The sequence below is a fragment of the Phyllostomus discolor genome, chromosome 14, assembly GCF_004126475.2.
Source record: "Phyllostomus discolor isolate MPI-MPIP mPhyDis1 chromosome 14, mPhyDis1.pri.v3, whole genome shotgun sequence".
In the NCBI taxonomy this organism is placed as follows: Eukaryota; Metazoa; Chordata; class Mammalia; order Chiroptera; family Phyllostomidae; genus Phyllostomus; species Phyllostomus discolor.
This window is the reverse complement of record NC_040916.2, coordinates 13,873,869-13,886,280: the sequence shown is the minus strand read 5'-3', so window position 1 is coordinate 13,886,280 and position 12,412 is coordinate 13,873,869. Positions and strand designations below refer to the sequence as shown.

The 12,412-nt window shown below is 42.6% G+C and overlaps 1 protein-coding gene across 5 annotated transcripts in view; it reads left to right on the top strand.

Moving 5' to 3' along the window:
- HMCN1 (hemicentin 1) overlaps nt 1–8,102 on the top strand; it is a 397,788-nt gene extending 389,686 nt beyond the window's left edge. For all 5 annotated transcript variants that reach the window (XM_036015314.1, XM_028530624.2, XM_036015317.1 and 2 more), the window contains 2 exons: nt 5,585–5,711; nt 7,244–8,102. In XM_036015314.1, the coding sequence (XP_035871207.1) occupies nt 5,585–5,711; nt 7,244–7,610 (494 nt within the window). In that variant the 3' untranslated portion in view covers nt 7,611–8,102. The remainder of the gene's footprint in view (nt 1–5,584; nt 5,712–7,243) is intronic.
- Nucleotides 8,103–12,412: the final 4,310 nt, after the last annotated feature.

Below are 12,412 nucleotides of genomic sequence, written 5' to 3'. Positions count from 1 at the left end.
ATATGATCTCACTTATAAGTGGAACCTAATCAACAGAACAAACAAGTGAGCAAAATAGAACCAGAGACATGGAACTAAATAAGAAACTGACAGTTACCAGAGGGGAGGGGTGAGGGGGATAACGGGGGAAAGAAGGGGAAGGGTTGACTCAAGGAACATGTATGAAGTACCCATGGACAAGGACAACGGGGGGCAGGGAATTGAATGTGAGAGAGGGATGGGCAGGGCAGGGGAGAGCAATGAGGGGAAATGGGGACAACTGTAATTGAACAGCAATTAAAAAAATTTAAAGAAAAACTGGAATAACATATTTACTTTATAGTCTTAGGTTTTTCCAGAACAACTAGTATCTCATTTTAAGCAATAGTATGGACTGATTAGTCAAGGGCAATAATGTATATACCCATTCTACAGACACTAAAAGTGACTCTCCAAGTGATTATGGGAGGCTCAGTACCCTAGAGCAGTCAGGATCAAGGGCAGGGCTTGATGGCAGATCTCAGAATGTCTGCAATCGTCCTTCGTCTCCCCTATGATTCAGTGGACACCAGGGCTGTCGTACTGAGGCATCAGGGTGACTTGAGAGCATTGACATTGTCCCTGTTTTATAACTTCTCCCAGCTTTTCAATCCAAATATCCTTCTGAAGAGGTGGCAATGCCCGACACCGACACCACACTCCCTGGACGTGCACCAGGTACCGAGGAAGGAAGCCGGGTAGACACTGAAGCGTTCTGAATAGCCAGCTGGCCTGCAAAACCCCTTAGCCAGATTTCTAAGAGTTACAATATGTCATATTCTCGTTTTCTTCTTTTCTTCATTATTCCAGTTTTTTAAAAAATTACCCTTGTCACTCATTCAGTGCATAACATTTTTCAACTTTCAGTTGTGCTGCAGAGTGGAAAATTTAACATGAAGAAATCAGAAACAGCTGTCACTTGAAATGTTTGCAGTTTAAATGGGCTGCATATATTTGTGGTTTAAAAAAAGACATGAGAGAAAACAATTAGGCCCTTTAAAGAAGTCGTTACTCTAAAGACTAACTTGGAGTCTTTTTATAGCTTTAGAAAGTGTTTGAGGCATTTAAGAGGAACAAAAGACTACTTTTCATTCACATGTGCATTTGAAGCTTTATACATTAGTGGTAGAAATATCAGTAATAAACGGAAATTAGGGCAAATTTTACATTGAACAAGGACAAAGACTGTAGGTAAAAGTTGAAGTCACACCCAATCATGATTTGCCCAAGAAGAAGAGAAACTAAAAACCTTTATGCTAATTTTAAGCACCACTAATCTAATTCTGAAAATTTAAAAACACTATATAGGCATTGCATTTGAAATGAGCATCTAAGCTGTCCAGGTTTTCAAAAAGTCACCCATAATATTTATCAAGAATCAGAGTTCTATACTTTCTATAAGATAAATGTTTCAAGTATGTTTATCCTAAATTATTTTTAATGTATCCAGAAGCACTTGGTTAAATGCATTCATATGCTCCAAAGCTATTTATATAAAAGTTTTTCAGCTCATTTTGGTTTTTCTTTCCTTGTAACAATGATGTTTATGTTATAAAATGACTACAATTTCTATCCTAATTATTTTCTTGTACTGGTGGTACATAAAAGCCAGACTTCACCGCATTGTCAGCTAACAGAAGGCTGCACAATTCCTCCATGTCCTCTGGCCTCTTTTTTTAAGGCCAGTGAGTAGAAAGACGAGCAGAGAGAGTAGGAGGAAATGCCTGCGTGGCCCCTAATCCTGAGGAAAGCAGAATTAGGTGGTTGACAAAGGAGGGTCACCTACCCAGGGCCTCAAACACTTAAGAAAGCTTTTCTATGGGAAGTGTCCACTATTGTGAAGCTAAGGACAAGTACACACTTTGTATATTAGAGTCTGACATTTCTTATAGATTCATGTTTAGCTGATGAAAGTACGTGATAGGGTAGCTGTTCTTCTTGTGCATATAGATGCGCGTGTCCAGGCTCCGTTTTCTTGGGCACTTGAGCCCAAAGGCTTCGTGCTTCTGCCTGAGTTCACCGTGAAGATTCCAGCTAAAATGAAATTCGGAGGAAGGGGGTGAAGGGCCTGTGTTTCTGTGAGAGGAAACTAGATAAGGCTAATTGAATTTCTTTCCCATCTCCCTGGAGGGCTTTTCACTTCATTTTGAGGCCCTCTCATTTTGTCAGGGAGATGAAGCACTTCCAACAGATAAAATTGTAATTAGAAATTGGTTCACAGAGACCTTGGGCAAGACTTAACCGAAATAAAAACTTACTTCACAGCGTGTTCCCTTCCTGGGGGAAAACTAGTCCTAATATGAAACTAGTAATAGGAAGACCACTGTCAGCACTTGTAAGTAACTAAAAAGTCAAGTAAATGATGTACTCCACAGCCTATTAAGTTTAAAGTAGGTATAATTGCGTTTTCTGTCATTTCCTCAGAACATAATATATCTGGAGCCAATCTAAAATGCTAACTTTTGAGATAGAAATATGAGTAATATTTTGCTCAGAAATAAAATTTAACATTTATTGTCCATGATTAATATACAATTGCTGCCCCCCACCACCCACTTCTCTGTGGTTTCACTTTCTCCAGTGTTGTTTACCCAGGTCGGTCGTGGTCCTAAAATATTAAATGGAAAATTCCAGAAATAAATAATTTATACGTTTTAAATTGAGCACCATTTTGAAAAGCCTGATGAAATCCCAAGCCATCCGTTCTGTACCACTCGGACATGAGTCACCCCTTTGCCCAGTGTGTCTGCGCTGCCTGCTACTCGCCCATGAGTCACTGAGCAGCTGTCTCAGCTATGAGAGAGAGAGAAACCACATTCACATAACTTGTTTCAGTATGTCTATATATTTTTTTAAGATTTTATTTATTTATTTTCAGAGAGGGAAGGGACGGAGAGAAACATCAATGTGTGATTACCTCTCATGTGCTCCCCACAGGGGACCTGGCCCACAACCCAGACCTGTGCTCTGACTGGGAATCGAACCAGCAACCCTCTAGTTCACAGGCTGTTGCTCAATCCACTGAGCTACACCAGCCAGGGCTACAGTATATTTTTATAAATGTTCTATTTTATCATTAGTTATTATTACTAGTCCCTTACTGTGCCTAATTTATAAGTTAAGCATTGTCATAGGTGCAGCCATGTAGGAAAATACATAGTATATGCAGGGTTGGTACCACCCGCTACCTGCAGCTGCAGGTGTCTGCTGCTGCCGTTGGAACGTATCCCCCGAGGGTAAGGCTGGATGACGACTCTCTCTTGGAAATTCTTCTCTCCTTTCTCTTTTTAATAGCACTTTTTCAAGTTACTGAAGAGTCCACAAAAGAACTTAACAACTTCATCCCAAGTCCAACGTAAACACCACTGTGCAGATACCAAGTCACTTAACTGCTATGAAATGACTTAACAGTGACACATGCCCATTGACCTTGGCGCCAATTCCATGACAGAAGTGCGTTTCACCTTTAGGACCTACCTCTTCAGGGAACTTTTTGGGTCCAATTAATTATATGTGTTCCCTTCTATCCATCAGGATCTGTGTGTATTCAAATACTAAACAAGTGAGATTATTACAAATATCTGTGTGCAGCCATGGGGCATAGACTTCCTCTAAAGTGAGGAGTCCGAGTCTTTTGCTTGTCTCTTCCAAAAAGGAATTTGAAAACCTTGTATTTAACTCATGCTTTTTAAAGATGACAGCTAAAGTTTATGATCGTGTCTTAAGTAGTGGCAAGGGATGTGAGTCCTGGCATCGTTATTTAATGCGCAATACTTTAAATATCTCTTTTATCCAAACATGGGCGCTGCAGCCTTAAGTCCCTCAGTGCATGGAGGACGACCACTATATAGTTTAAAAGCCTGGACTCCTCAAACCCACTAGATTGACTGTCAGAAAGAGTCTAAGATCATGTTTCTATTTAAGTGAAAGTGTTAGTAGGTGCTTCCCTGACAACCAGCCCACTTTTGAAATCTGATTTACAAACTAGAGCTAAGACCATTGGTTTGAAGCCATGATGAAATAAGGCCTGTCGCCATTAATGTGTTCTCACCCTGTGTATGGGACTTGAAGCATTTTATACCTACCTGTCGTAAAGAGACTGGGGATTAGTGGATACCTTTCTTTTGTAAAGCAGAAGGATGTAGGAGGAGAGCGGGGAATGGAGAGCTCCAGGTCACAGGAGGCTCTCAGGTGGATTGATTTTAGCAAGAACTTATGAAAAACAAGGATCTGGATGGAAATTGACTCCCTGAAATATTTGCCTGCTCTCATACTGCTGGAAGGCTTTCATGTACCACCACGGGAACGTAAATACCACAGTCCGAAGTTATTGCTCTAAAATATAGCTCTTAACTGTGGGATCTCAAAATCCCTTAAAAACGTTGCTGAGCTCTATAAACCCTCATTCCCGAAAATCTACCTCTCTTCCTTCCTCTCCCCCTCCCCCTTCCCTGTCCCCTCCCTCCCTCTCCCTCTCTCTCTCTCTCTCCCCCTCTTCCCCTACACACACACACACATGCACACACATTTGCATTCACAAATCCCCTGATGCTCAAATATGGACCCCAAGTTAGGAATCAAGGCTTCAAAACACTCACTTTCTGAAAACTCATAAAGAGTGCCCTTTAGCTCCAACTTCATATCTTAATTTTAGTGATTTTAATGTGTTTTTATTTAACAGCTTTGTGTAGAAAATGAGGAAGTAAAGAGCTTTTCATTTGCGTGCTTCTCCATTATCCTGGGGAGAGCATCTCATTGCCATAAAAGCAAAGGAGGAATTCTGCGCAGTTCAGATATGATCAGACTTGGATCACCATTCTCGGGTCATTTCATTTGCTTCTGTTTTCTGTGTATTGTGTCTCTTGCCACAAGATCCAACTGCCCTGTACAATCCCCTCAGAATTTATTACTTGACTCCTTTATTTTCCACTACCTACCTCTTACTCAACCATTTCACCTTATAAAACAAAATACTGGGCCCTGGTTGGGTGGCTCAGTTGGTCGGGGCATCCTGCCATACACCAAAAAGCTGTGGGTTGGATTCCCAGTCTGAGCACATACATAGGCTGCAGGTGTGATCCCTGGTCAGGGCACGTACGGAAGACAGCCGACCCATGTTTCTCTCTCGCATTGATATTTTTCCCCCTCTCTCTTTCTCCCTTCCCCTCTCTCAAAACAGTCAACGTATCCTCAGGTAACAATTGAAAAAATACTGGGGAAGGATCACTCAGAGTTCACAAATGTCCTTTAAATGTTTAGCTTGTTTTTACTGAATTTAAAGTATTCTTTACTTTACAAAACTTAAATGTACTCTATATTCCAAATAAAAAAAAACACCAGAGAGATCTTAATCTTCCTTTCTACCTTTCTAGTGCTTATTTTTCCATGTCCTTTCACATGTTAAAAAAAAAAAAAAACTTATCCTCAAAGCAACCTGGGAAATAGCACCCAGGTATCAGGATCCCTGCTTTGTGACCGAGGAAGCTTAGGTGCAGCTACTGAGTTCATTCATGGGTTCACTCCGGCCTGCCTGGCTGACTGCACGTGTTCCTTGTGCTGTTGCTAGATGTCGATGAGTGTCTGGAGCAGAAGGTGCGCTGTGGGCCGAATCGCATGTGCTTCAACATGAGGGGAAGCTACCAGTGCATCGATACGCCTTGCCCACCCAACTACCGACGGGATCCTGTCTCGGGGTATGTCTTGCCTTCTCTTCCCAGACGTGTTTTTGAAAATCCTTCTCCCACTCTCTCCTTGACCAATAAACCCCGTCTGTAGTCATGTTTCACTCATAGGAAGTCATAACCCAAGGGGATATGGGGTAACAGTGTGTTCCTTCTTCAATGAATGGGCAAGAAATGAACTCATCCCGCAGGGCCCACTGCAAGCTAAACTATCACTTTGGGCTGCCAAGGTTTCCCGGAGCCGCCTCCCCCGCGTGCAACCCGCCGTGCAACATCTAGACTTCTCCCTCAGCAGGGAGCACTTTGTGGGGCGTTTGCCTTTCCGTGAAATTTCCTAGTTTCCATTTGGGTGGCCTCCGAGGGTTACTGTCCCTGAGCACTTAGAGCATTCCAAGAAGTACCTTGGCTGTCACTGTGATGACTCACAGTGGCTTTGTGAGAGAGTGGAGATGAGCAAGTGTGAGTCAGTAGTCTGCCCGTTCCTACATTTCCTGCCCAGTGAAACACCGTCTTTTCTGGTTTCTGAATAAACTACGCTTCTACTTTCTCCCTCCCCACTACAGAAGTGTTCTGCTCTGTTCAGTTTCCAAGTTCACGGGGGGCTTGGACACGGAGATGATGGTCCTCAGGAAGAGGACCTGCTAATGAGAAGGTGGCTGGGAAACCAAATGCCGGTTGGAGCTCACGTTCTGGTTTTCCTGTCGGACGTGACTATCTGACACGTGACTTCCTGTAGCAGGGTCAAGTGCGGACTGCCCAGGATCCACCAAAAAGCTGTTCCTAACCAGCTTGAGGGGAATAAAGAGAGGAGGGAGAAAATTAAAAATATAGATTTATGAAACTTCTATAAATACAGTGACTGAAGAATCTATATATCTTCTTTGCGCATTTTTTTAAAGCTTACTCTTTATTATCAGGGATTGCTGGCAGACCATTGAAAGTCACAATGATGCGAAAACAGCTAAAGGGGGCCCATGGAAAAGAAAAACAGCCAACGTGGGCTCATTAAACATGTTTTTAATTTAGAATAATGTGGAAGACCAATACAAAAGTAAAGGGTCCCCCCCCCCTGCCCAGGAATCCTAATTAACCTTTTATTATTTTCAAAAAAACAAATATCAACATGATCAATGTTCTATTTCAGCTTCCAAACAAGGTTAGGTGTTAACATTTTTTAAAGCCCGTGCTCCCCTCTCGAAGAAGCACTTATTTCTAGCACAAGTGCCGAGGCCTCCACATCCCAAACTGACTTTTTAAAGATACTCTCGCGGCACTCGCACTTACTTCCGAGGTTTAAAAGCTCCCGACTTTAATGGAGCTGAGAGATAGCTGTTTGACTCTAGCCCAGCATGCTGTCATGGCCATCTGGCATCTGGTTTGAGTTAGTGACACAGATCACGGGGTGAGCCTGACTGCTCTCGCAGGCAGACTGTCTCCTGCCGTTAATGCCTGAAAGTTGTCGGGGATCACGGTCACCTGCTTCATGTCTTCCCCTGCTCCCAAGCCAGAAAACTGTATGCACCTCATGTGTTTGTCGTCCTCAGGTTCTGCCTCAAGAACTGTCCACCCAACGATTTGGACTGTGCCTCGAGCCCATATGCCTTGGAATACAAACTCGTCTCCCTCCCATCTGGAATAGCCGCCAATCAAGATTTAATCCGGCTGGTTGCATACACGCAGGATGGAGTGATGCATCCCAGGACAACGTTCCTCAGGGTAGATGAGGAACAGACCGTCCCTTTTGCCTTGAGGGATGAGAACCTGAAAGGAGTGGTGTACACGACACGGCCGCTGCTCGAGCCAGAGACCTACCGCATGCGGGTTCGGGCCTTATCCTACAGTGCCAACGGGACCATCGAGTATCAGACCACGTTCATAGTTTATATAGCTGTGTCTGCCTATCCGTACTAAGAAGCTCTCCAAAGCCTAGCCCACATGCTTAAACTGCAGTAATCGTGGGAATCAAGTTCGCTTCCAGATGACCATCTCGTGAACAGTTGCGATCTTGGCAGCTTGAAAGCGGTGCTATGCTCTGTTTCGCGTGCCTCCCTGGGGACTGCCGAGGTATTTTCATGATCTCACCGTGCTCGTATCTTTTAGGAAGGTCTAGAAAAGTCCCTTATTATTTTCTTTATTTATTACACTGGAACAGTTACTTTTCAAAGATTATTCAGAACACCCAACAGGACACATCAGTGATTTTCCTTACAAAATAGAATAACTAAGTAAAATAACTTCAAGGGTAATTCAAAGCCAAGTAGATTTTTGAGCATTCGGCCATTTTTTAAAGTAATAAAACTGGCTGCTATGTTTTTCTATCAAAGCTTAAGTAACTTATGAAGACACTTTTTTTTAAATATTGATACTTTATTATAGGACTTGTACACCTCTTTTCACTTTAAGGAAAAAAAGAAATGCCAGTCATTTTAGAAATAGACTACAGCTTCTAGGTTATTTTGATCCCAAATGGTGCTCCCTTTGACTGAACACCCAAAAGAAGGACATCACTTTCGGTGATTTTGTCAAGTCAGTTGAACCACTTATGACAATAGAAAAATATTATTTTGTTCTCAGATAATTGTTGATGACAGAGATCTTCATTCTGACATTTCGATGTAACCTGCCATTCAGCTAGCTCCTTAGCTTTCACATTCCAGAACTGTTCTTCCTTTCCTGTCAATTGAAAACAATTTTTTAAAATATCAGTGGGACAGTTTTCTTTGTTTCTCTTGAAAAATCTCATGTTAAATTAGCATAAATGTTAAACGTCAATACACTGTACATGGTGGTAACAGACTCTGGAAGCAATTACCAAGATGTATTCTATTTTTATGAAGTGTACATATATTACTTTAGTGTGTATTTTCTATGTAATATCTTGATGGACTCTTTTATAAAATTATTTTATAAAAAAATACAATGTTACAGGAAAACCAGCCTAAATAAAATTTTCACATCCTTTTTCTTAACTTTTTTAAAATGTTAGATTTATTTTCTATAGCTGTGATAGGTATCAGAGTGTGTAACGCACCCACACACATATGTGTGTATGTCATACATGTCATGACTTATCACACCAGCTCTTGAGATAGGCAGTACTGTATTGTTATTCACATTTTACAGGTCAAGATCCCCAGACTCAGGTCACTTCCATAACTTCCTTAAGACAGCACAGCTAACTAGGGGAAGAAATGTCATACTTTCTACCTCTGGGGACTCCTCCATGTCAATTGCTATCTCCATTGACAGTTTTGTCTCTTACCTAAACAGTCTCCTCATGCCATGTCTCAAGTAAATCCACCTCCTACCTGTAATAGGTAATAAACTAGTGAAGGCCCAATCAAGGCCTATGATTGAAGGGTTTTTACCTAGAATCACATGATTCAAAGAAACCTGGAAAAATCATCTAGCCTACAGCCTTCCATTCCGCCACGTGATTGTCTAAATCAGTGTTTGCCCAAGAGTATTCCAGAGAATGTGTTCAGTTAAGATACTTTGAGTGAATGGGGTTCCGTGGCCAAACAAGTTTGGGAACCACCGTATGATATGTCTTCTTATTAAATGTTTACTAGGGACACTGACACTAAAGGATCTTAGCAGTTCAGTAGTAAATGGATTTAATTTGTTCCAGTCAAAATTTTCTAAAATATTTCATCACAAATCTTTCATCCCCATGTACCATAACATCTCAGCACACACTTGGAGAAATGTTGGTTTAATACAATCAAGACATCAGCGTGACTCCTTAGTCCTTGAAAAGGACACTTTACAGCCTAGTTTGATGAACAGTTCCAGCACATGACCCGGGCTATTGAACTTGCTAAAATTAAACCACACTAATTTTTCTCATTTCTTCTGCTCAATGTTCTGCAAGGATAGAGAGGCCAGCCATGAGCTACTGCACAGTCATTGGTAGGAACCGACTTCTGATTAATATACCCTTTGATTTGGAAATTCCTATGTGGAGCCAGAAGATCTGGCCAGAATCTTGACTTTAACCAAGTACCTTTGACAAAATTTTCTTGAAGTGACTCATAATCACCCAAGTGGTTGAGCAGAGATAGGCAGTGCTTGCAAGGATGAAGCCTGAATGTTCCCGTAGGACAACGGAGCAGGGTGTCGCAAGCCTCCACAGCATCGAGCGAAGCTGTAAGGAGCAAGCCTCAATCTTGTGTGTTAGCACTGCAGCCCACTGCAAATCCCAAAGACCCCCAGATAGGACGAGTAGCAGGAAATGGAAGATCTCCAATGGGAGGAAATGAAAGGGGCAAGAGAGAAGTCTAATGGGTAATATTAGACTCAAATATATACCACCCCTTGCATGTCAGATAAATGAAGTCCACCCACACTGCAGAGGTGGGCAAAAGTAGGTCTACAGTTGTGAGTATGCATAACAAAGTTTATCCTTGTACCGTCATTTATTTATTATTGTGTTATTTGTAGTATTTTTTGCTTATTGTTGTTACTTTCTTGTATCCTTACTGAATGGTGTATCTTTTAGGTAATGGTGGCTGGTAATTTAACCAACAACCAATGATAGTGGATACTTAACTCTACTTTTGCCCGCCTCTGTATAATGAATTAACCTGAGGTTAATATAAGAGGAAGTATGACCTGCACAGGTGGTCAGCAAACTTTTTCTGTAAAGGGGTAGATAGTAAATATTTTAGCCCTGGCTGGCCTAGCTCAGTGGATTGAGCGCGGACTGGGAACCAAAGTGTCCCAGGTTCGATTCCCAGCCAGGGTACATTCCTGGGTTGCAGGCCATAACCCCCAGCAACCGCACATTGATGTCTGTCTGTCTGTCTGTCTCCCCCCGCCCCCTTCCCTCTCTAAAAATAAATAAATAAAATCTTTAAAAAAAAAAAAAATATTTTAAGATTTATAGGCCACGTGGTTTCTCTTGCTGCTACTCACCTCTGCTAAAGCAGCAGACACGAAAGCAGCCATAGACAATACGTATACATGCATTTCCTGTGTTTTGTTGCTTTGGGTGGGTAAGGGTTACAAAGGTAGCTTGGTGTTGATGGGGAACAGGGAGGATGAATCCTAGTAGCAAGACATGTGTAAGAGAAAATAGACCGACTCCACCAGCTGCCTTTTAGAAAGAAAAAGTTTTCCCATGGTTTGACATTCATTCAACCAACACACAGGCTCCCAGCTCGTCACAAGGAAAAACTGGTCAAGGAGGTCCTATCTTTTATCTTCCTCTCCTGTTGAGATGTGCTTTTCTGCTTAAGACTTATGTCCAATTCTACTTGATTTCACGGAGTAGTGATGGGCCCATAGACTGACTGTGTGTGTGCATTCGAGGGAGGGTGTTATTGACTCAGGCTCAAGAAGTCCTGTGTCCTAGCCACCCTAAGAGTGTTTCTAATGAGAATAATACACTTTGATGCAGTGGGACAATTGCTTTCTTTCTTTCCAAACGTTCTGCTGGGGACAACGGGACAAAGAGAAAGGCTTTAGCTCTCACGTGATTTTCTGGCTGTAGGAGGCTGCCCTTGCGCTGAGCCACTTAGGTTTCAGGCTCCCAGGGTACCTGATTTTAAAGCTTGTAATCCACGCAAGCTGTCGTCCTGATGTTTCCAGTTTCCTCCACCTCCGAGTCAGACAGCAGGCTGGAGACCACTTGTTACTCTCTGGTCCGGGCTCCTGAATAAAGCAGTTCCATGTGTGGAGCCAGTGCCTGGCGTGTCCCGCTGGCCACGGCCTGTGCCTGCTCTCTGGGGACACTGAAAGAATGTCTCAACAGATGTGCCCAGGTATCGAAAGCACATTTTCAAAATTTCAAGTGACCCCTGATGACCAGTGTGCTCATTAACTGCGGCATTCCAGGGGTCCTTGGAGGGGACACACTGAGGCCAAGTTTTCGGTGTGTAATCATCGCTCCACTGAGTCAGAAAGCTCGTTGACTGCCAAGCTGGGGCAGTGGTCGGACAAGTAACTGGTCAGCATGATTGTTGTTTTCCAATCACTGTCCTTGGCCAAGATTCTGTTTCCAATTCTCTAATCTCAGAGGAGCAGCCTGGGAACTTGGAAGGTCTTCACACTGGTTTGGGGATGGCCTCTACCCTCCCATTTCTACCACCACAACCCTCATGCTGGCCATGATAGATCTCCGGTACGTCTGCTCATTTTCATCTCTGTTGGTTCCCCAACTTTCACATCAGCCTGTACCCAAGTAGCAGAATCACCTTCTCCTTGTATGGTCTCTTTTTTTCTGAAAACTTTCAGTCATACTTGTGAGTGATATAATGATGGCATTAAGCCAGCAACCAAGCCCCTCAACCAACTGTTGGCCACCCAATCAGTTTGCACAGAGAGGTATAAAAAGTTAAGACAAAAATATAGACTCCACTTAAGCTAGGACACCTTCTGCTTGCACTGTGAGTAGGGCCACGGCTCACCAAAATTAGACTAAGGGATATTTCTGGCTTCTTTTTCCTAGAACTTTCTAGGGAAGGTGTGCCTCCATAGTTGCATGGGAGATGGACTATAGAATTCAAGAGAGATTGTAAACCTCCGTGGAGAAAACTCAAAGAAAGAAACACGCCAGATGAGGAGCTAAAACTTTTAGCCCTTCTGTTCATTCCATTAAATGTGCCACTCCTGAACACCAACATGAAGTTTTCTCAAACATATCCCCAGAAGTGAAATTGCTGGGTCATAAGGCAATTTTTAATTTTTTGAGGTAACTGCATACTGCTTTC